Raw genomic sequence first — 25,026 nt, 5'->3', positions numbered from 1 at the left:
CAGTTGAAGCTGGTACGGTGGCACGTGCACTAGTTACCCCATCGCAGCCACCGCACAGACAGGCCCGTAGAGCCCCTAGAATCCCTGAGGTGCTGGAAAACCCTGATTGGCAGTCACCAACTTCAGCCGCACCTGTAGTTCCCCCTTTCACCGCCCAGTCTGGAGTTCGGGTTGAGACAGCTCAAATCGGTTCGGCCCTGGGATTTTTTGAGCTGTTCTTGACTGCGGAGCTCTTGGACTTAGTCGTGGCAGAGACAAACCGGTATGCCACACAATTTATATCCGCCAACCCGGGAAGCTTTTATGCCCAGCCTTTCCGGTGGAAACCAGTCCAAGTTTCCGAACTTAAAAATTTTTTGGGCCTTCTCCTCAACATGGGTCTAACCAAAAAGCATGAATTGCGGTCATATTGGTCCACGAACCCAATTCATCACATGCCCATGTACTCTGCTGCTATGTCCAGGACACGATTTGAGACCATCCTCCGTTTCCTGCATTTTAGCGACAACACCACCTCCCGTCCCAGAGGCCACCCAGCTTTTGACCGGCTCCACAAAATTCGGCCCCTCATAGACCATTTCAACCAGAAATTTGCAGATTTGTATACCCCCGAGCAAAACATCTGCGTAGACGAGTCCCTAATACATTTTACTGGGCGCCTTGGCTTCAAACAGTACATCCCAAGCAAGCGTGCCCGGTATGGGGTCAAATTGTATAAGCTCTGTGAAAGGGCCACAGGCTATACCCACAAATTTCGGATCTATGAGGGAAAAGATCAGACCCTGGAGCCGGTCGGTTGCCCTGACTACCTGGGGAGCAGTGGGAAGACAGTCTGGGACTTGGTGTCACCCTTATTCGGCAAGGGGTACCATCTTTATGTGGACAATTTTTACACAAGTGTGGCCCTCTTTAGGCATTTGTTTCTAGAACGGATTTGTGCCTGTGGCACCGCGCGAACTAGTCGCGTGGGCTTCCCCCAACGGCTTGTAACCACCCGTCTTGCAAGGGGGGAGAGGGCTGCCTTGTGTAACGAAGAACTGCTCGCGGTGAAATGGAGAGACAAGCGTGACGTTTACATGCTCTCCTCCATTCACGCAGACACGACAATCCAAATTGAGCGAGCAACCCGTGTCATTGAAAAGCCCCTCTGTGTCCACGACTATAATGCGCTCATGGGAGGGGTGGACTTCAATGACCAGATGTTGTCTCCGTATTTAGTTTCCCGCAGAACCAGACGCTGGTATAAGAAGGTGTCTGTATATTTAATTCAATTGGCGCTGTACAATAGTTTTGTTCTCTACAGTAAGGCTGGGAGAACACGATCTTTCCTCAAATTCCAGGAAGAGATCATCGAGAACCTCCTTTACCCAGGAGGTTCCGTGGCCCCATCCACCAGTGTAGTTAGCCGTCTACACGAGCGACATTTCCCCAGTGTCGTTCCTGGTACCTCAACCCAACCGTCACCCCGAAAAAGATGTCGTGTCTGTAGCAGGAGTGGAATAAGGCGTGACACCCGCTATTTCTGTCCTGACTGTCCTGACCACCCTGCCCTATGCTTTGGTGAGTGTTTCCGGAAGTACCACACACAGGTACACCTAGCATAGGGATTGCATCTCACAGGACAGGCACACAGGGCTATTAGGGCCCTTTTACTCTCAGCTGCTGCAAACCTCTCCTTTCACCTGGGATAAAGTGCATAACGTACTTCGCCACATCTTTGGGCGATTTGCGCTTTGCACATTGTCCCATGGGGAAGGAGAGGTTTGTTCTATAAAGGTAAAAAAAACTAAACAAAAAAAAAATTACCGGTAAGTAAAAAAGTTAAAAAAGTTAAAAAAAAGTTAATATGTTCTGTTCTAAAGTTAATAAAGTTATTGCTTTGCGTCCTGGTTTTTTCTTTTTTGTTTTGTTTTTTTTACCTTCCAGGTGGACCAACCGATCGACCAGCTGCAGCACTGATGTGCATTCGGACAGAAGCATTGCGCTGCTGTCAGATTACACGCAAGTCGGTGTATGCGGCGCTGCAAGACGAGATTTCTCCTCTGCAGTAAGATATGTTTGCCGAGGCATATGAGCAGAGGAGGTGGCGGTGTTCATATACTTTGGCATATTTATATATATATATAAAAAAAAAAATCCCGCCAATGATTTATTCATCCACATCGATTGATGTGAATGGAGAAATCTGGTTTGCCAGGGCATACGAGCTGAAGTGGATATGGATGTTGGGCGGAGCTCCTATGTCCTGGCAGACGCCTTTCCCCTCCTTTTTTTTCTTTGGCAGAGATTTTTTCATCCACATTGATCGATGCGAATGAAGAAATCTGTGCCGTTCATTTTTTTCTTTCAGCCCAGAGGCTGAACGGAAAAAAAAAAATCTCATTACCTGTATGCTCAATATAAGGAAAATAGCAGAAACTCCTAATGCTGGGCATACATGTAATGATTGCGGAGACCCTGAAATGCCAGGGCAGTACAAACACCCCACAAATAACACCATTTTGGAAAGAAGACACCCCAAGGTATTCGCTGAGGGGCATATTGAGTCCATGAAAGATTGAAATTTTTGTCCCAAGTTAGCGGAATGGGAGACTTTGTGAGAACAAAATCAAAAAAATCAATTTCCGCTAACTTGTGCCAAAAATTTTTTTTTTCAATGAACTCGCCATGCCCCTCATTGAATACCTTGGGGTGTCTTCTTTCCAAAATGGGGTCACATGTGGGGTATTTATACTGCCATGGCATTTTAGGGGCCCCAAAGCGTGAGAAGAAGTCTGGTATCCAAATGTCTAAAAATTCCCTCCTAAAAGGAATTTGGGCCCCTTTGCCCACCTAGGCTGCAAAAAAGTGTCACACATCTGGTATCTCTGTATTCAGGAGAAGTTGAGGAATGTGTTTTGGGGTGTCTTTTTACATATACCCATGCTGGGTGAGATAAATATCTTGGTCAAATGCCAACTTTGTATAAAAAAATGGGAAAAGTTGTCTTTTGCCAAGATATTTCTCTCACCCAGCATGGGTATATGTAAAATGACACCACAAAACACATTCCCCACCTTCTCCTGAGTACGGAGATACCTGATGTATGACACTTTTTTGCAGCCTAGGTGGGCAAAGGGGCCCACATTCCAAAGAGCACCTTTCGGATTTCACAGGTCATTTACTTACTTACCACACATTAGGGCCCCTGGAAAATGCCAGGGCAGTATAACTACCCCACAAGTGACCCCATTTTGGAAAGAAGACACCCCAAGGTATTCCGTGAGGGGCATGGCAAGTTCCTAGAATTTTTTATTTTTTGTCACAAGTTAGTGGAAAATGATGATTTTTTTTTTTTTTTTCATACAAAGTCTCATATTCCACTAACTTGTGACAAAAAATAAAAACTTCCATGAACTCACTATGCCCATCAGCGAATACCTTGGGGTCTCTTCTTTCCAAAATGGGGTCACTTGTGAGGTAGTTATACTGCCCTGGCATTCTAGGGGCCCAAACGTGTGGTAAGGAGTTTGAAATCAAATTCTGTAAAAAATGACCTGTGAAATCCGAAAGGTGCTCTTTGGAATATGGGCCCCTTTGCCCACCTAGGCTGCAAAAAAGTGTCACACATCTGGTATCTCCGTACTCAGGAGAAGGTGGGGAATGTGTTTTGGGGTGTCATTTTACATATACCCATGCTGGGTGAGAGAAATATCTTGGCAAAAAACAACTTTTCACATTTTTTTATACAAAGTTGGCATTTGACCAAGATATTTATCTCACCCAGCATGGGTATATGTAAAAAGACACCGCAAAACACATTCCTCAACTTCTCCTGAATACAGAGATACCAGATGTGTGACACTTTTTTGCAGCCTAGGTGGGCAAAGGGGCCCATATTCCAAAGAGCACCTTTCGGATTTCACAGGTCATTTTTTACAGAATTTGATTTCAAACTCCTTACCACACATTTGGGCCCCTAGAATGCCAGGGATGTATAACTACCCCACAAGTGACCCCATTTTGGAAAGAAGAGACCCCAAGGTATTCGCTGATGGGCATAGTGAGTTCATGGAAGTTTTTATTTTTTGTCACAAGTTAGTGGAATATGAGACTTTGTATGAAAAAAAAAAATAAAATCATCATTTTCCACTAACTTGTGACAAAAAATAAAAAATTCTAGGAACTCGCCATGCCCCTCACGGAATACCTTGGGGTGTCTTCTTTCCAAAATGGGGTCACTTGTGGGGTAGTTATACTGCCCTGGCATTCTAGGGGCCCAAATGTGTGGTAAGGAGTTTGAAATCAAATTCTGTAAAAAATGACCTGTGAAATCCGAAAGGTGCTCTTTGGAATATGGGCCCCTTTGCCCACCTAGGCTGCAAAAAAGTGTCACACATCTGGTATCTCTGTATTCAGGAGAAGTTGAGGAATGTGTTTTGGGGTGTCTTTTTACATATACCCATGCTGGGTGAGATGAATATCTTGGTCAAATGCCAACTTTGTATAAAAAAATTGGAAAATTTGTCTTTTGCCAAGATATTTCTCTCACCCAGCATGGGTATATATAAAATGACACCCCAAAACACATTCCCCACCTTCTCCTGAGTACGGAGATACCAGATGTGTGACACTTTTTTGCAGCCTAGGTGGGCAAAGGGGCCCATATTCCAAAGAGCACCTTTCGGATTTCACAGGTCATTTTTTACAGAATTTGATTTCAAACTCCTTACCACACATTTGGGCCCCTAGAATGCCAGGGCAGTATAACTACCCCACAAGTGACCCCATTTTGGAAAGAAGAGACCCCAAGGTATTCGCTGATGGGCATAGTGAGTTCATGGAAGTTTTTATTTTTTGTCACAAGTTAGTGGAATATGAGACTTTGTATGAAAAAAATCATCATTTTCCACTAACTTGTGACAAAAAATAAAAAATTCTAGGAACTCGCCATGCCCCTCACGGAATACCTTGGGGTGTCTTCTTTCCAAAATGGGGTCACTTGTGGGGTAGTTATACTGCCCTGGCATTCTAGGGGCCCAAATGTGTGGTAAGGAGTTTGAAATCAAATTCTGTAAAAAATGACCTGTGAAATCCGAAAGGTGCTCTTTGGAATATGGGCCCCTTTGCCCACCTAGGCTGCAAAAAAGTGTCACACATCTGGTATCTCTGTATTCAGGAGAAGTTGAGGAATGTGTTTTGGGGTGTCTTTTTACATATACCCATGCTGGGTGAGATGAATATCTTGGTCAAATGCCAACTTTGTATAAAAAAATTGGAAAATTTGTCTTTTGCCAAGATATTTCTCTCACCCAGCATGGGTATATATAAAATGACACCCCAAAACACATTCCCCACCTTCTCCTGAGTACGAGATACCAGATGTGTGACACTTTTTTGCAGCCTAGGTGGGCAAAGGGGCCCATATTCCAAAGAGCACCTTTCGGATTTCACAGGTCATTTTTTACAGAATTTGATTTCAAACTCCTTACCACACATTTGGGCCCCTAGAATGCCAGGGCAGTATAACTACCCCACAAGTGACCCCATTTTGGAAAGAAGAGACCCCAAGGTATTCGCTGATGGGCATAGTGAGTTCATAGAACTTTTTATTTTTTGTCACAAGTTAGTGGAATATGAGACTTTGTAAGAAAAAAAAAAAAATCATCATTTTCCGCTAACTTGTGACAAAAAATAAAAAGTTCTATGAACTCACTATGCCCATCAGCGAATACCTTAGGGTGTGTACTTTCCGAAATGGGGTCATTTGTGGGGTGTTTGTACTGTCTGGCCATTGTAGAACCTCAGGAAACATGACAGGTGCTCAGAAAGTCAGAGCTGCTTCAAAAAGCGGAAATTCACATTTTTGTACCATAGTTTGTAAACGCTATAACTTTTACCCAAACCATTTTTTTTTTTACCCAAACAGTTTTTTTTATCAAAGACATGTAGAACAATAAATTTAGAGCAAAATTTATATATGGATCTCGTTTTTTGAAAGTGAAAAATGTCATTTTTTTGCAAAAAAATCTTTAAATTTCGATTAATAACAAAAAAAGTAAAAATGTCAGCAGCAATGAAATACCACCAAATGAAAGCTCTATTAGTGAGAAGAAAAGGAGGTAAAATTCATTTGGGTGGTAAGTTGCATGACCGAGCAATAAACGGTGAAAGTAGTGTAGGTCAGAAGTGTAAAAAGTGGCCTGGTCTTTCAGGGTGTTTAAGCACTGGGGGCTGAGGTGGTTAAAGTCAATTTACTGTATTATTTTCCCTTATAACATGATTATAAGGAAAAATAATAGCATTCTTAAGGCTACTTTCACACTTGCGGCAGAGTGATCCGGCAAGCAGTTTCATCGCCGGAACTGCCTGCTAGATCTGGCAAAACGTAAGCCAACTGATGGCATTTGTAAGACTGATCAGGATCCTGATCAGTCAGAAAAATGCATTGAAATGCCGGATCTGTCTTTCCGGTGTCATTCGGCAAAACGGATCCGGCATTAATTTTTTTTCACTTTCACGGATCCAGCATTCCGGTATTTTGAATGCCGGATCCGGCACTAATACATTCCTATGGAAAAAAAATGCCGGATCAAGCATTTAGGCAAGTCTAGAAAAAACTGAGCAACGCAACGCAATCGCAGTCAAAACTGACTGAAATTTGTACGCACTCGCACGATTATCCCTGATCGCAGACACAACGCATCCGGACCTAATCATGTTGCTGGGGTTACAATAGGCTTACAAAGGGACATCTATGCAGCACTTGTTCTAGAGCACTGTAAAACCAACCAAGGATCAGTACAGTGATCGGGCATGGGTCAGGTCAGGCAGCAGTGAATCAGAATCCAGAAATCAGGCAGATGTCGGGACAAGGGCAGACAAGTAGATTATAGCACTCTTGCAATATCTAACAAAATAGGTAAGCTATTGCTCAGGGAGAGAATGAGATAAACAGCACCGTATATATAGAAGAATCTGGTTAGCAAATTGGAAACAGCTTAGCAGCTTCACACAGAACCTAAGGAGGTGTAACCCTTGCAGCACTGCAGAATGAGGATCAATGAAAAATATCCTTGAAAGGCACCCAGGACACTGGCATCCAGGCCTACTGCCATGGCACTGGAACTGTGAAAGACACAGGATGAGTGGAACAGTATTCGTGCTCGCCTAGAGAAGCCGTACTGCGGCAGACAGAAGCCGCTGACATAACAAGCTATAAAAATGTGGGGAAACCTGTCAGTAAGTCTTCAGTTTTCCTGCAGCTCCACCAGGAAAAATACTGGTATGAAAGACTTATAGAGACAATTAAATCTAATATGCAAATTCGATTTTCAGAGCAACCCAGGGGATAGGCTATCTTCTGTGCACCAAACATCTAATTTGCATATTCGAGCAAACAGTTTTTTATGATGAATGTAGCAATGAATAAAAAAAAATAAGTAATATTTTAATTCATTAATGACCCTTGTTTTGGAATATCGCAGTTTGTTTAAACATGCAAATGAGATGTTTGGTGCACCTAGGGCCACCCCTAGCCTCTCAGTGCACTCGAGTTCCTTCCTTCTTTACAGTAAGCCCCTCCTTTCTCTTGCTGAATTTTGGCACCTGCACAGAAAAGTTCTTCACTCTGTGGCTGGAACGAGATTCTGTATTGAGCATGCAGCGAAATTCTGGCGCATGGTGCATGCGCCCTGGCGGGATTATGGAGCCAGGTAGAAGCAATATGCCTGTCCATTAATCAGCAAGGGAAAGAAGGGAAAAAACTCACGTGCACCATGGGGCTAGTGTCCATCATTGGTGTCATTAGCATATTTTACAGATTTCCAAAAGAAGGGTAATTATTTGTCTCTGCAAACCCTACACATCCGCCAGGATTCTTTTACGCTCATCCATATCAGTGGGTTGTAATACAGGACAGGTCAGGACATGAAGAGCAAGTGATGAGGATCCTGAACAGAGGAACTTATGGTGCCTTGATAAGATGCATGAAACTGGGTTTTCTATATTGGAGAACCATTGGCGTACATAGAGAAGTAAGGGCCCCATAGCAAAGATCAAACCAGGTTCCCCCACACAGGACAGAAGGGTTTCTGCCTAAACCCTTTTTAATGATCCTTGGGCCATTTTTCCACTGCCTCATTTGCTAAAAGTTGCTCTTTTAGAGGGTAGAGTCCTGACCAAGTTTTCACCTCCAGTAGAAGAGGAGATAATCCCAACTAAGACTGGGCCCCTCTTGTCCTGGGCCACATAGCAGTCGCATGGTCTGCCACTATGGTAGTTATGGTCCTATGGAGAACTTTTTAATTATCCAATCAGTATGCAATATTGTTACAGGGAGGGAATTCACCTTGTTTTTTGAAAAGGGGCTTCACCACCCTTGATTTAAGAAGTCGTAATTAGGGATTAATTATTATAAGAGGGCATAGCTGGTGATCCTGATGACATTAGCAATTATCTCATAGGAACCTATATAAAATGTGACCTGTGTCATGTACCAGCTCTGTAATTACACTGCTAAATTCAGAAAGCTTTCGGAAAACCAGCAGGCCGATGGAAGAGGTTTGACTGTAGTTATCTGCTTATGTATCCCCCTTCATCTCTGCATGTATCTTTGTGAAGAAAAGCTTTCGCGTGATATCAACTGTGATTCCTGGATTAGAGATATCAGCATGAGAAGGAAGAGGAACCCAGCTGTTCATGAACTATTGAAGTCGCACTGGGGAGACCAACTCCACATCTAAGCATAGACTCGGCAAGATCTGAAGACAGCTGGAGGCGGCCGCTGAGCTTGCAGTAGATGGTGGAGATCAAAGACTGTTGTGATCATATTAACTATTCTATATACGGTATATACAGTTCAATTCACGGACTATTCTTATTCCAAGGGTGGGTTTACTTTATAATATATTGCAGGACCTAGACACGTGCTATAAGAATCAAAAGTTACATTATGCATTATTATTTGCAAATGTATTTTACTGTACCCATAAAAATTGCACACGCATGTGAGGAACTGCAGTTCAGGGTGGTTCCTCGTGGGCAGGACTTTTTTCTACTATGGTTTCGCCAACAAGAACATAGTGAAGCTTGGTTCTACCAGTGGCCGAGTCATGATAAAATTACAAATATTACTAAATATATATTTTATATTTCAGTCACCAATCATGGCAGGGTGTCTCAGCGGTAAGGCCTTTCTTACAGTTTAGATGCATTGCTCTTGACTACATCAACATTAGCAAGCGGGTAATATAAATAATAGCAAAGGTACATAAAAGTAATACAAAATAAAAGTCCAAGTTTTCAATAGAACAAGAAAGAGTCATAAAAGTTTACAGTCCTCAAGAAATAAGGAGCTGATGATGAATGGTGTGGAGGAATGAGTAAGAGTGATTGCCATCCCAAGGAAGACAACATTCGAACAATCGGCTAAGGATGAGTTTAGGTCAGATTGAAAGTTTGTCAAAAGTGGTTAATTTTTCAAGTGAATTTGAAGGTCTTGGAGGTTGAAGATGAGTAGATGGAGTGAAAAACTGAATTCAAAAGAAAAGAGGAACAGAAGAGATATCCTGGAAAGGAGAGCATATGAGCATGTGGAAATCAAAGGTCATGGCCAAACCCAGGGAAACCATCTGAGCAGAAAAGGTAGTACTAGTGTTAAGGGTTCAGTAAACCTAGTCCTAAAGGAAGCCCAACCTCACCTGCCACTTTAGTTTTCCAATGATACATGCCCAATGGCCCTGTTATTAATGTACAAAAATGGGGACAGTTTATTTTATGGAAACTAATCTTCTCAAGCTCCAATTAGCCTTCTGTTTCTCCACTCTAGAGGAGCTCACTAGTTATGTGGTATAGATCCTACAGAATGATCTATGGGTCATTATTTGTGGAAAATTACCATATAATCTTTATGATGGAAAAGGATTATTTTACGTATTCCCTCCAAGTCTCCACCAAAAGTAAACAATGGGGTTCAAGATGGAGGATGAGATCTTACAAACCCTATCAGTATGCCTGTGTGGCCAAATACTACTGATGACAGCCCTGGGCAGAGCAGTGGTCACCTCTATCAGGAGCTCAGTGAGAAATCTTGCCCATGGTAAGTCTGAGGTAGCAAGAAGACATGAGTAAGAAATTATGGTCAGAAACACAAGAAAGCCAGATGTCAAGACTTAAGCCACCAAAATTAAAGGGAATCTTTGACCAGCAGGATAATCAAAATAACTTCCCCATATAGGCTTGGTGTGGCCACATGGACTAAAGCCAACAGTCCCTATAAATTAAAAATACAGTAGAGACTAGATAGTGTGAGTCCTTCACTGCTGACTTACCTGCAGATCATTACAGAGCTGTGATAAAGTCTTATCCGGTGCTAACTCCTCTAAAGAAAAACAATACAAGTATCATTGGTGAGTGGCAGTGTTCATGTCAAATGATACATGAAAGTCCATACTCCAACACGCCCCTTTATATGCAAATCCGATCTAGCCTCGTCATTAAAATGTCCTATTTACAATACAGTCCCAATAAAAATAGGACAGTTGGGAGGAGGGATGCTTGGTCATACATCAGTCCCAAAATGCACACAAGTGCATTGCTTTTTCTCTTACAATTTGATAAAATTTTAGACAAAGGAAATCAACCAGGCAAGACTAGAAAAATAAAAACATTAAAGGGGTTCTCTGATTTCATAATGTATTTTTTTTTCTGCTTTTGATTGCCCCGTATGCCTGTTTTTGATGTCAGCACTTTCCTTCCCCTGTTCTCGGCATCACTGCTAGTGATGAGCAGCATAGTCAATATTCATTTCGCGATATTTCGTGAATTTTTGGCCTAATAGTCGCCATAAATTAGCAAATTCTAGAATTCGTGATCTCCAGTCATTATTTTCTTGATTGCAAAAATATGAGCGTATTGCGTATATACAGGCGTGGCTCACTTTTGCTACATTTTTCAAGCTGCTAGAGTAGATTCCCTATCACAGCACAGTAATTCCTATCACACTGCGTAACACCTGCACTGGAACCTATCAGCTACACTATATCAGGATATAACCTACACTGACTATCTCCCACTAACTATCTGTATTATATATATATATATATATATATAAGCTATCTAACTAACTAACTAATGTATTTGAATAAGGATCCAGATGACTCAGCAAAGCACAGAGCACAGCAATGACACTGCTCTCTCTCTCTCTCAGAACTGCCAAATACTGTAGAAAATGGCTGCTGTGGAGGTTCTTATATAGTAAGGGGTAGGCAACTTTCCCATTGGTTGCTAGGGATGTTGCTAAGCTCAGACAAATATATTGCAGCCTTCTCATTGGCCCACAAGCAAGAAGGGAGGTTACTGATGAAAAAAAAAATCTAGAATATTCACGATTACGAATATATAGCACTATATTCTAAGAAAATTTCACGATCAACACTAATCACTGAATCCTGGCAGGATGTTTATATGTAGAATTCCCCTTGTGCTTTTCAACCAATCCCAGCATGCTTTGCTCAGTAAGGTTTCTAGGGGCTTGCTCCACCTTCCTGCAGTAGTCATGCCCCCTACGCCTCCCTCTCTATTGTTAGCTAGGTGGAGCAAGCCCCGTGAAACATTACAGAACAAAGTGATGCTGAGAATAGGGGAAGGAAAGTGCTGAAATGAAAAACAGATATTGGGAGCAAAAACATGCAGTGTTTTGTCAGATAAAAAGCAAAATTCATTATAAAACTGGACAACCCCATTTAATAGTTAAAATAAAATAAGAATAAATATTTTAGGAATTTTTTTCTCCATTATGCTTTAAGGGGGTTGTTCCACTGCAAACGTTTATCACAATGTTAATGGCTGTTGAGCCTCCCACTGTTCAGTAGAATGGTGATCCCGAGCCACCCATTTTGAAGGACTTTGAAGGGGGCAGTATCGGTCATGCATGTGCCTTGCCTTTCCACTCAAAATCTATGGTAGTAGCGGAGATAGCTTAATACCAGAGGTGGATTGGACATAGACCTTACAGGGAAACTTCCCGGTGGACCGATGCCATGGGGTCCGTCCATGTCCTCCTCTCTGCCGCTATCCGGGTAAATAATGAGCTCTGAATCAAGTACTCATGTACCGGCCAGTGACCGCACATGTCCTCCTGTATTCAACTGTGGCGCACACCTCTCCTCCTAAGCCCCCTGCTCCATATCTTAATCAGAGAAAACTGGAAGAGGAGGAGAGAAAATGGCTGCTATCGATGGTCACCACAGAGGGAAAGCTTTTGGGGCAGTATATTGTGCTGCACTATGGTACTGCTGACCCCTCCTACATATGTTGCCCGGTTTCCTATCAATGCAGACACTCCTACAACATGGGGCCAATTTTAGTATATTTTTTTTTTCAGGGCCACTTTAAGATCCCAATCCTCCCCTTTCAATGATTGACTAGATCTACCAGACACTGTATGGGGGGGGGGGGTTGGTATGCGTGACTTATGCCCTATTCAAAGTCTTCTGGAATCGGGTGCTCAAAACCCATATTCTAGAGATCGTGGGAGGCCCAATGATCATACCTTGTGATAAATGTTTGCAGTGCGGGAGGGTTTATTATTCAGGTCACTAAATGCTGTTTCAAAATGGTGCTTGTGACATAATTTTGCCCCTACTCAGTAGAAATTTTAGAAATCTTCCTGTTCTTCATTTACCTCTTTGCTATTGTACATTTACACCAATATTTTGCACCAAATCACATCTTTAATTCATTTTGAGATCATTACCTTAGCTGCACCCCCTTCTTATCCCTTCTACTTTCCACAATGTTGGGTAGGAATAGAAGCTTTATTTTATTAGAATTTATTTTTCAGGAACAGAGGACAACTAACCTGAAAAGAGGAGGAGCTAATGTGCACTTAGCGGTAAGGACCCACCCTCTGTGCACCAGAACCCTCATTCACATAACAAATAAAAGTATTTTTTCTTGGGCCATGTGCATGAATCCTTACATAGCAGTGACAGTGCCATTACCATTATTGATAACTGGTAATCAAGTTAGTGACATGAAGTTAGGTCATCAGTGACCTCAGCATTCCTTAAAGGCTATGTTCACCTTCGATGGCATTAATTATGATTGCATTTTACTCATTTTGGGTTATTAATAATGTTTTTTTTAATGGTCTTTATGAAAAAATTTCAGCTGTTTCTAAGTAACAAGGGTTAAAAAATCAGTCTGTTTGCAAGCTGTGACTTTGATTACTTTGAATCCCTTTCTTTGATCTGGATGGCTCATGTGTAGCTCTTATCTCTGATCTCCTGAGCTCATAAACACTCAGGGCGGTATTACATTAAAAGATTTTGCAGGCAATTGTCTTGAGGGAAGCGTTCCTTCCCGGAAATTGCTTGCTCGTTAGTGGAGGAAATACATTTACATGCAGCAATCTCCTCCACAGTATTGGGAGCAGTGATCGCTAATGTCATCGCTCATTCCCATACAGAAGTGTTCCTTCCCAGCAATGGCCTGCTCGTTAGTGGAGGAGACCACTGCTATTACATACAGCGATCTCCTCCACAGTATAGGGAGGAGCAATCTCTAATGCCATCGCTCATCCCCATACACAATCATTATTTGCTGGCAGCAGACAGTGATTAGACAGCAATGGCAATGATTTTTTTCAACCTGCTTAAAAATACCAATGAGCGTTCGCTCATTCATCAGGTAATTGGCGGCAGTATTAGGCCTCTTTCACACGAACGATACGGATTAGGTCCGGATGCGTTCAGTGTGCGTTCAGTGAAACTCGCACTATTTTGCAAGCAAGTTCAGTCAGTTTTGTCTGCGATTGCGTTCAGTTGTTCAGTTTTTTCCGCGCGGGTGCAATGCGTTTTGATGCGTTTTTCATGCGCTTGATAAAAAAAAGAAGGTTTACAAACAACATCTCTTAGCAACCATCAGTGAAAAACGCATCGCACCCGCACTTGCTTGCAGATGCAATGCGTTTTTCACGCAGCCCCATTCACTTCTATTGGGCCAGGGCTGCGTGAAAAACGCAGAATATAGAACATGCTGCGATATTTTAACGCAACGCAGAACTGATGCGTGAAAAACAACGCTCATGTACACAGACCCATTGAAATGAATGGGTCAGGATTCAGTGCGGGTGCTATGCATTCACGTCACGTATTGCACCCGCGCGGAAAACTCGCTTGTGTGAAAGGGGCCTTACACTGCCAGATCATCGCTAACGACTGTTCCTACGAACAATCGTTAGTGATTATCTGGTTGACCATCGGCCAGTGTAATAAAGCATAATTTAGTATGATAAGAATTGAGCTATATGAGGTCAGGAGATCAGAGATAAGGGCCACACATGAGCCATCAGATGACAGGTTCAAAGAAAACAGAAAGTCACAGCTTGCAAACAGACTGATTTTTTAACCCTTGTAACTCAAAAACGGCTGAACATTTTTAATTAAGACCAATTGAAAAAATTATTAACGTGTACATAGCCTTTAATATGACACATAGCAAGTGACCTGGCCCAGATCACACTTACCTAATTCTACTTGAGATAAGTCTGGAACCTGCTTTAACAGTGAGGCATAGTATGAAGAAAGTCCTGTGTAAGACGACAGCAGGAGACTGCAGAGGTCCTTGTGCCACTTGTAGGCGTGCTGCATGCAGGATTCAGATGGCACGTGGCAGGTTCCCTGCAAGGAAAGACACTGTGATATAATACAGCATTGTACATGGGCTTACTGTAACCCAGCCAGTATGAAAGTGGTCTCCTGGTTTTAGAGAGTTAAAGCCTAAAGGGGTTGTCTCAGCTCAGAAAATGGGGGCATATCGCTAGGATATAGGATATGCACCAATATAAGGCAAAGTGGTGGCTGGAGCACTCCGGTCCGGCCACCACCAAGCGTTCTCGATATAGGTGTGGGTACCAGCAGTGGGACCCACACCTAAAAGACAATGGGGGCATATCCTAGTGATATGCCCCCATTTTGTCTGAAAGGAGACAACACCTTTAACCACTCTATAATTGAAAAAATATATATCGTTGCATTGTTACATGGTACCCATATGCTATTCCAGTCTTTAGCCAAGCTCGGGGGTCACAGGCAGGGTTGCAGCGATGTGTGCTCCGTTGGCTGCCGCCCCCATTGCTACAGCGTAGGCAGCCTGTACACCGTCTGCCACTGAGAAGGCAGCAATGTGTGAAAATAGCGGCATAAAAAAGGACTTTGGGTGTTATTTTGGGACATTAAAAACAAAGTTGCATAAAAGTTTAATTACTCTTTAAAAACTTTCCTGGAAGTAACTAAAATTAGTTTTGGGGTGGACAACCCCTTTAAAGTTACTTTTTTCATGGATTTTTTTCACATTTTCCGGTATGCCGTGCCTTCATAGACAACACGCACATGCCAGGGCTTGAGCTACATGCCGACTTAGGTGGGCTCAGGCAGTGTACATCAGGAGGGTTTTCTGACACATTGTACGGTAAACTGTACCTCTAGGGCAGGACTACCGGACATGTATACAAGAGCATACCCCATAATAAAAAACACCTCTATACTGTAGAGATCCAAATCTCCCCCAGCACCAATGTCCCCTCAGTAAGGATGGAGATATTGATGTGGATGGTGGATCTCTATGACTGCACGGAAATCAGAATGTCTCAGTGGTGCAGCCCCAGCCCTAAACTTTAAGTGAAGCCTTGGAGTAAGATCCGTAAAAGCAGTTTTCACATTTTAAATCTACAGTAAAGATCCCTTAAACAGGCAGAAACAAGACCTGAAGAGAAGACACTCGTCTTCCACCGTCACTGACACCTACTATAAGTCCTCCCATAACGTGGTCTTCTCTAAAACCTTGTGTAGAAGTGAAAGGCGGTATATCCACGTTACCTCAGAAGACGCTGGCTTACAGTACGCCGCCCCAAACACCAGATTCTCAAGAGAAACGCTGGACTGCTCCAACCCCGGATCCTGAGGACTTTTTGCCAACCAGGAGCCTTTCACCGGGCGAAAAAAACTGGAAAACAGTAAAAGACGTGATAATAAAAATCAATAATCATAGTCTATCTATCTATGTATTGATCTATCTATCTATCTATCTATCTATCTATCATATCTTTCGTATCTACATATCTATTGTATCTTTCATATCTATCTATCTATCTATCTATCTATTATCTATCTAATGTATCTTTCGTGTCTATCATATCTATCTATTTATCTATAAATCTATTATCTATCTATCTATCTATCTATCTATCTGTTAATCTCCTATCTAATATATCTATCTCCTATCTATCTATCTATCTATCTATCTATCTATCTATCTATCTATCTCATATCTATCTATCTATCTATCTATCTATCTATCTATCTATCTATCTCATATCTATCTATCTATCTATCTATCTATCTATCTATCTATCTATCTATCTCATATCTATCTATTTATCTATCTATATCATATCTATCTGTCAATCTTATATCTATCTATCTCCTATCTACCTGTCTCTTACTTCCAGCACATCAGGTCTTTGGAGAACATCTGATGGCTTCCTTCTCTGTCAGGCCCCCGCACATACATCATGGAGCGGTGGCGGTGGCGGTGTGTGCATGTTTACCTTGTAAGAGGCTGATGTAAGGCTGTCAGTGAAGCGTGCACAGTTACAGAGATCACTGACAAGTGGAAATAGTCGAACATGACAGGGACATGGTGGTGCAAACCTCTTCTGGGGTGGAAATGAAGACCTAGAGTGCGGCTGCTTATCAGGGGGACGGCGGAGATGTCTCTGAGCCTGGAAGAGAGGTTTACACTTGTTATAGCACACAGATGGTACAGCACATGCACACCTACAGTCCCGGAACAAGAGCTTCATGTGATCCAGGAAAACAGGAGGGTCAGCAGTCACAGCACAACCCTGGTCCCTGAGAGGACTAATATGGCTACATAAGAAGACACCACTGATACACTGTAAATGACACGTGGTAGGTGGGGGCGTGACACAGAATTGTCAATGGGGTCCAGGAGCTTAAAAGGACCTCTGGCCTCACCGGACACGCCTGTTTTATTTACTACTTGCATTCCCCATGTTTTAATCATTATGGAACATCTTCTCACATATCTCTATGTTCTGCCGTTCCTCTATGATTATTATAACTATAAATATATGAATAAATAGCTAACTGGCAGATGCCATTCATCATGCCAAAGTGGTGTGTCCTTGCACAGTCTGCCACTGCCATCACTGAATGGACAACTTCAGACTGTGCAGGGTTACAACAATTACTGGTCACACCAAGTTGTCTATTGTTAATAAACTTCTGGTAGAAATAATATAGGAAAAGAACAACACAGACTCCTAAGAAATAGATTATACAGAATTGTTATTCCATGTGGAATATAATTATTTCCTAAAACAGACATTTCAGGACAGAGGAGAGCTCCTCTACCTCCAACTAGATCCTACTGTACTCTCAAAAATATATCAATGTGGCACATAGACGATAGGGGGGCGTCATAGCCAAGAAGAGACGGGGAGGAGGGGGTTCTGTTACTCACTGCTGCTCACTGTCTGTAAAGTGCAGGTCCAACTTTAGCTGAAAATCAACTTCACTGAGGGCGTCTTCAACCTAAAAGAAACAAAAATGTGAAATGTAGACATTTGTAACTTCGATGTGTTCACCAGGGGCGTAACTGGAAAAGGCTGGGCCTATCAGAACTTTTCAATGGGCCTCCCTCATCATCACATGGCATAATGTGTGTTATTTTAATAATTTTATACATTAATACCGCATTTCATGAAAATGGCACAGGGACAGTGTAAAACGTAAACTTTATTGACCTTTGGGTGAGTGCGGTGCAAGTGTGTCACGGATGGTGTACAGGAAACAAGACAATACCATATAAACAAAGACTCTCTGGATCCACAACTAAGGAACAAAGGGAGACCCCTGCAATAGACCTGCCACTCTCCCTCACTGCTCAGCCTATGCGAACACCCCAAAGGTGGATGGGCGCATATCCACGTTCCTCGGCTATTTTTTACCTGAAGACCCTACAATAGTGAGGGGACACGACCACCGGCTCCCTACACTGACACGGAGGGAGTCAGGGTCACCTGGATCCAGAAAAGAGAAAATCATAAATACATAAACAGCACTTATCTTGCAGACGACTGACGACTGGGAACTGGGAACAGCATGCACACACACTCCAGGAAGTTGTATCAGCCGCACACTACTGCATTATGGGGAGGAACTTAAAGGGCAGCAATCAGTCCAACTGCATGACAGCTGAGATAGACTAACGAGATGAGAAACTAAACCAAAACAAAGAAATTCAAGGAGGGGGATCTGAAAAGCTCCTGTCAGCGCTTCTCAGCTGTTTGGCTGTGACAGTACCCCTCCCTCTACGAGTGGACTCCGGACACTCAGAGCCCACCTTCTCAGGATGGGACCTATGGAAAGCCCTGATGAGACGAGAGGCCTTAATGTCCGTCACTGGGACCCACATCCTCTCCTCAGGACCATAACCCTCCCAATGAACGAGGTACTGGAGGGAACCGCGGACAAGACGAGAATCCACAATCCTAGAGACCTGAAATTCAAGATTTCCATCAACCATAATCGGAGGAGGAGGCAAAGGCGAGGGTACAATAGGTTGAACATAAGGTTTCAATAAGGACTTATGAAAAACATTATGGATCTTCCAAGTCTGAGGAAGATCAAGACGGTAGGCAACAGGATTGATGACAGACAGGATCTTGTAAGGCCCAATAAACCTAGGACCCAACTTCCAGGAGGGAACCTTCAATTTGATATTCTTGGTAGACAACCACACCAGATCACCAACATTCAGGTCCGGACCAGGCACATGTCTCTTATCTGCCACACGCTTATATCTCTCACTCATGCTCTTTAGATTATCCTGAATCTTTTGCCAAATAGATGACAAAGACGAGGAGAATCTGTCCTCATCAGGCAAACCAGAAGAGCCCTCTCCCGAGAAAGTCCGAAACTGCGGATGAAACCCATATGCACCAAAAAATGGTGACTTATCAGAGGACTCCTGACGACGGTTATTTAAAGCAAACTCAGCAAGGGACAAAAAAGAACACCAATCCTCCTGATTCTCCGCCACAAAACAGTGCAGATATGTCTCCAGATTCTGATTGACACGCTCTGTCTGGCCATTCGACTGCGGATGGAAAGCAGAAGAGAATGACAACCGAACCCCCAAGCGAGAACAGAAAGCCTTCCAGAATCTGGAAACAAACTGCGTGCCCCTATCAGAGACTATGTCTGAAGGAATCCCATGCAATTTGACAATGTGGTCAATAAATGCCTGCGCCAGCGTCTTAGCATTGGGCAAACCAGGAAAAGGGATAAAACCACCATTTTGCTAAAACGGTCCACCACCACCAGAATCACAGACTTCCCCGAGGAACGAGGCAAGTCCGTTATGAAGTCTATGGACAGATGTGTCCAAGCACGGGAAGGAATGGGCAAAGGAAGGAGAGGACCTGATGGCCGTGAATGAGGGACCTTGGCACGAGCGCAAGTCTCGCAAGCTGCCACAAAACCCTCAACCGACTTACGAAGCGCAGGCCACCAGAATCTCCGAGCGATGAGATCCAGTGTGGCTCTTGCCCCCGGGTGCCCAGCAAGGACCGTATCGTGGTGTTCTTTAAAAATCTTGTGTCTCAAAGCGAGAGGCACAAACAACCTCCCAGGAGGACAAAGATCAGGAGCCTCTGACTGGGCTGCCTGCACCTCTGCCTCCAATTCAGGAAAAAGAGCAGAGACCACCACACCTATAGCCAAAATGGGACCCGGGTCTTCAAAATTCCCACCTCCCGGAAAACAACGTGACAGGGCATCTGCCTTCACATTCTTAACCCCAGGGCGGAACGTGACAACAAAATTAAACCTTGAAAAGAACAAAGACCATCTGGCCTGTCTCGGGTTCAGACGCTTGGCTGACTCCAAGTAGGCCAGATTTTTATGGTCAGTAAACACGGTAATAGGGTGTCTGGCTCCCTCTAGCCAATGGCGCCATTCCTCAAAAGCCAACTTGATGGCCAACAATTCCCTATCTCCCACATCATAATTTCTCTCTGCGGAGGAGACTTTCTTTGAGAAAAAGGCACACGGTTGCCATTTGGCAGGAGAGGAACCCTGAGACAAGACCGCACCCACCCCTACCTCAGAAGCATCAACCTCAACTATGAAGGGTAACAAAATATCAGGTTGTACTAGGATGGGAGCGGAAGCAAAACTCTCCTTGATATTAGAAAAGGCCCTACGCGCCTCCACCGACCAGGAAGAAAAATCCACCCCCTTTCTGGTCATATCAGTGAGTGGTTTAACAACAGAGGAATAATTCAAAATAAATTTCCTGTAATTGGCAAAGCCCAAAAAACGCATCAGCGCCTTCTGATTCTCAGGAAGCTCCCACTGAAGCACAGCGCGGACCTTCTTGGGGTCCATGCGAAAACCAGAAGCGGAGACAAAAAAAACCAGAAATTGAATTTCTGGAACCGCAAACACACATTTTTCCAGTTTTGCGTATAATTTATTCTCCCGCAGGATGAGCAAGACCTGACGTAAGTGTTCCTTATGAGTCTTGAAATCAGGAGAAAAAATCAAAATGTCATCCAAATACACTAATACAAATTTTCCCATTAAATGATAAAAAATGCTGTTGACGAAATGCTGAAAAACGGCTGGGGCATTCATCAAACCAAAAGGCATAACCAAATTCTCAAAATGGCCCTCAGGGGTATTGAAAGCCGTCTTCCATTCGTCTCCTTCTCTGACCCTAACCAGGTTGTATGCCCCTCTTAGGTCTAATTTGGAAAAGACTTTAGCCCCAACAACCTGGTTAAACAGGTCCGGGATCAGAGGAAGCGGATAAGGATCACGAATAGTGATACTGTTCAGCTCCCTGAAATCCAGACAAGGTCTTAAAGAACCATCTTTTTTCTTAACAAAGAAAAAACCAGCGGCAACAGGTGACTTCGAGGGTCGTATGTGTCCTTTTCTCAGACTCTCAGAGATATAAGCACGCATAGCGACCCTCTCAGGTTGGGAGAGATTGTATAAACGAGATTTAGGCAGCTTGGCGCCTGGGATGAGATTAATAGGGCAATCATACTCCCTGTGCGGAGGTAAACCCTGAACTCCACTCTCAGAGAAGACATCCAAAAATTCAGAGAGGAAAGGTGGTACAGTCTTAGTAGAAACCTCAGAAACAGATGTTATGAGGCAATTCTCTCTGCAAAAGTCACTCCAACCATTTATTTGCCTCGCTTGCCAATCAATGGTGGGGTTATGTTTAGTGAGCCAGGGTAGCCCCAACACTAGAGGTGTAGGCAAACCGCTAAGGACGAAACATGACACATCCTCAGCATGAGCATCACTCACAATTAAACGGATATTGTGAACTATGCCCTCTAATGATTTCTGAGAAAGTGGAGCTGAATCAATAGCAAAAACAGGAATATCCTTTCCCAAAGTGCACACCTGGAAACCATGAGTTATTGCAAATTGATTATCAATGAGGTTGACAGCTGCTCCACTATCCACAAAAATCTCACAAAAAATGCTCTTGCTCTCTAGCGCCACCCTAGCAGGCAGGACAAAACGGGAACTACAAGCAAACGGAAAACCTTCAATTTCCGCCTCAACCCTGCCAATAGTAACAGACGGAACATTTTTAAAAGATTTTTTCCTTTTTGTCTCTTTATTACTCCCAGAAAACTGCCTGAATCTCCTAGAGGGACAAACATTTGCCAGATGATTTATACCTCCACAACAAAAACAAACCCTCCCCTGCGGGCTGAATTTTCTATTGTCAGAGGCAATCAACCCCAGCTGCATGGACTCCTGCTCAGAAGGGGCTGACAGCGACTGAGACCCCTGTGCACAGAATGAGACCGCTGCACTGTACCGGGACTGAGTATGACAGGAAGGAGAGATCTCTCCTCTCTCTCTAAGACGCCTGTCAATACGAACAGCCTGAGACATAGCAGAATCCAAGGAGGTAGGTCTCTCATGAAAGGCAAATGCATCTTTCAATCCCTCTGAAAGACCATGGCAAAATTGACTTCGGAGTGCAGCATCATTCCAACCCGTATCTGCTGCCCATCTCCGAAATTCTGAGCAGTATATCTCTGCGGATTGTTTACCCTGGCATAACAGACGTAGTCTAGACTCAGCCAGAGCAATACGATCCGGATGATCATATATCTGACCCAGGGCTAAAAAGAATTCATCCACTGAACGGAGGGGCCGTGCCCCCTCCGGCAGCGAAAAGGCCCAGGACTGAGCGTTACCCCTGAGCAGCGATATAATGATCCCCACCCTCCGTTCTTCATCACCAGAAGAATGGGGAAGAAGGCGAAAATGGAGTTTGCAAGCCTCTCTAAAACGCACAAAATTCTCACTACCCCCGGAGAACGTATCTGGGAGCGAGATCTTAGGCTCAGCACAAACTCCATGAACGCAAGCTGAACCGGTCACTTGAAACTGAGAAAAAGTCTTACGGAGATCAGCTACCTCCAAAGAAAGACCCTGGAAGCGTTCAGCCAAAAGTGAAACCGTATCCATGCTTGAGACGGTTTTGGCGGCTGATAATGTCACGGATGGTGTACAGGAAACAAGACAATACCATATAAACAAAGACTCTCTGGATCCACAACTAAGGAACAAAGGGAGACCCCTGCAATAGACCTGCCACTCTCCCTCACTGCTCAGCCTATGCGAACACCCCAAAGGTGGATGGGCGCATATCCACGTTCCTCGGCTATCTATTACCTGAAGACCCTACAATAGTAAGGGGACACGACCACCGGCTCCCTACACTGACACGGAGGGAGTCAGGGTCACCTGGATCCAGAAAAGAGAAAATCATAAATACATAAACAGCACTTATCTTGCAGACGACTGAGAACTGGGAACTGGGAACAGCATGCACACACACTCCAGGAAGTTGTATCAGCCGCACACTACTGCATTATGGGGAGGAACTTAAAGGGCAGCAATCAGTCCAACTGCATGACAGCTGAGATAGACTAACGAGATGAGAAACTAAACCAAAACAAAGAAATTCAAGGAGGAGGATCTGAAAAGCTCCTGTCAGCGCTTCTCAGCTGTTTGGCTGTGACAAACTGTTTAGTGCAAATTATTTAACGTAGTGATTATTAATGTTGGTAAATGTCTAGCTCAACATCTATAAAACAGCCTAATTACAGTAGGTGCAGAAGAGGTGATCTAGATAGACGCTTTTGTCTGAAGATGTGATGAGAGTATATTTATAAAATGTGATAGATGGGGGAAGGGGGAGGTTAACATGCACAGAAGCCCATGTAACCCTTCCCCCTGGTTGCACGTGCAGTAGTTACACAGAGAGATGAGGATCTATGTCGCTCTCCTCTCTCTGGACTGAAGAAGGGTGGGGCTGGTTTAACCTGATCTATCTCAAGCTGAATAGCAGTTAGAGATAAGAGATACGTTGTTAGGTTGACAAGCTAGGCTTAAAAAAAAAAAAAGACTAGGATTGAGGTGCTAGCCGCCACATATAGAACCTTCATGAACCAGGTCGGGAATAAGATCTGCAGGTATTACTTTCAGATCTCACTCCTCATCTGGTCTCTGAAGACTCTATCTTTGGCTGTATATCAACTAAAATAAGACCATTGTCATATCTGTAGCTGTTAAACAGCCTGAGATAGATCAGGTTAAAGCAGCCCCCCTTCCCCCTTTAGCCAGCTATGGACAGGATAAAATGATATTGCAGGTGTCATAGAAACCCCTATGGTTCTACTGCAGTATTATAGCAGTTATATTCTTATACATAGGAAGCAGTATTATAGGAGTTATATTCTTGTACATAGGAGCAGTAATATAGTAGTCATATTCCTGTACATAGGAGCAGTATTATAGTAGTTATATTCTTATACATAGGAGCAGTATTATAGTAGTTATATTCTTATACATAGGAGGCAGTACTATAGTAGTTATATTCTTGTACATAGGAGCAGTATTATAGTAGTTATATTCTTGTATATAGGAGCAGTACTATAGTAGTTATATTCTTGTACATAGGAGCAGTATTATAGTAGTTATATTCTTGTACATAGGAGCAGTATTATAGTAGTTATATTCTTATACATAGGAAGCAGTATTATAGGAGTTATATTCTTGTACATAGGAGCAGTAATATAGTAGTCATATTCCTGTACATAGGAGCAGTATTATAGTAGTTATATTCTTATACATAGGAGCAGTATTATAGTAGTTATATTCTTATACATAGGAGGCAGTACTATAGTAGTTATATTCTTATACATAGGAGGCAGTACTATAGTAGTTATATTCTTGTACATAGGAGCAGTATTATAGTAGTTATATTCTTGTATATAGGAGCAGTACTATAGTAGTTATATTCTTATGCATAGGAAGCAGTATTATAGTAGTTATATTCTTGTACATACGAGCAGTATTATAGTAGCTATTTTCTTGTACATAGGAGAAGTATTATAGTAGTTATATTCTTGTACATAGGAGCAGTAATATAGTAGTTATATTCTTGTACATAGGAGGCAGTATTATAGTAGTTATATTCTTGTACATAGGAAGCAGTATTATAGTAGATATATTATTGTACATAGGAAGCAGTACTATAGTAGTTATATTCTTGTACATAGGAGCAGTAATTTAGAAGTTATATTCTTGTACATAGGAGGCAGTATTATAGTAGTTATATTATTGTACATAGGAGGCAGTATTATAGTAGTTATATTCTTGTACATAGGAGCAGTATTATAGTAGTTATATTCTTGTACATAGGAGGCAGTATTATAGTAGTTATATTCTTGTACATAGGAGCAGTATTATAGTAGTTATATTCTTGTACATAGGAGGCAGTATTATAGTAGTTATATTCTTATACATAGGAAGCAGTACTATAGTAGTTATATTCTTGTACATAGGAGCAGTAATATAGTAGTTATATTCATGTACATTGGAGCAGTATTATAGTAGTTATATTTTT

At 42.8% G+C, this 25,026-nt stretch overlaps 1 protein-coding gene across 1 annotated transcript in view; it reads right to left on the bottom strand.

The window, feature by feature from the left end:
- Nucleotides 1–25,026, bottom strand: part of FAM135B (family with sequence similarity 135 member B) — a 115,282-nt gene that overhangs the window by 59,730 nt on the left and 30,526 nt on the right. The window contains exons 4-8 of the mRNA XM_040433829.1: nucleotides 17,530–17,600; nucleotides 16,592–16,765; nucleotides 15,861–15,987; nucleotides 14,510–14,663; nucleotides 10,311–10,360 (exon numbers count right to left, since the gene is read on the bottom strand). Coding sequence (XP_040289763.1) covers nucleotides 10,311–10,360; nucleotides 14,510–14,663; nucleotides 15,861–15,987; nucleotides 16,592–16,765; nucleotides 17,530–17,600 — 576 coding nt within the window. The remainder of the gene's footprint in view (nucleotides 1–10,310; nucleotides 10,361–14,509; nucleotides 14,664–15,860; nucleotides 15,988–16,591; nucleotides 16,766–17,529; nucleotides 17,601–25,026) is intronic.

The sequence above is a fragment of the Bufo bufo genome, chromosome 5, assembly GCF_905171765.1.
Source record: "Bufo bufo chromosome 5, aBufBuf1.1, whole genome shotgun sequence".
Lineage (NCBI taxonomy): Eukaryota > Metazoa > Chordata > Amphibia > Anura > Bufonidae > Bufo > Bufo bufo.
The sequence above is the reverse complement of the archived record's forward strand: the minus strand, read 5'-3'. Positions and strand labels throughout refer to the sequence as shown.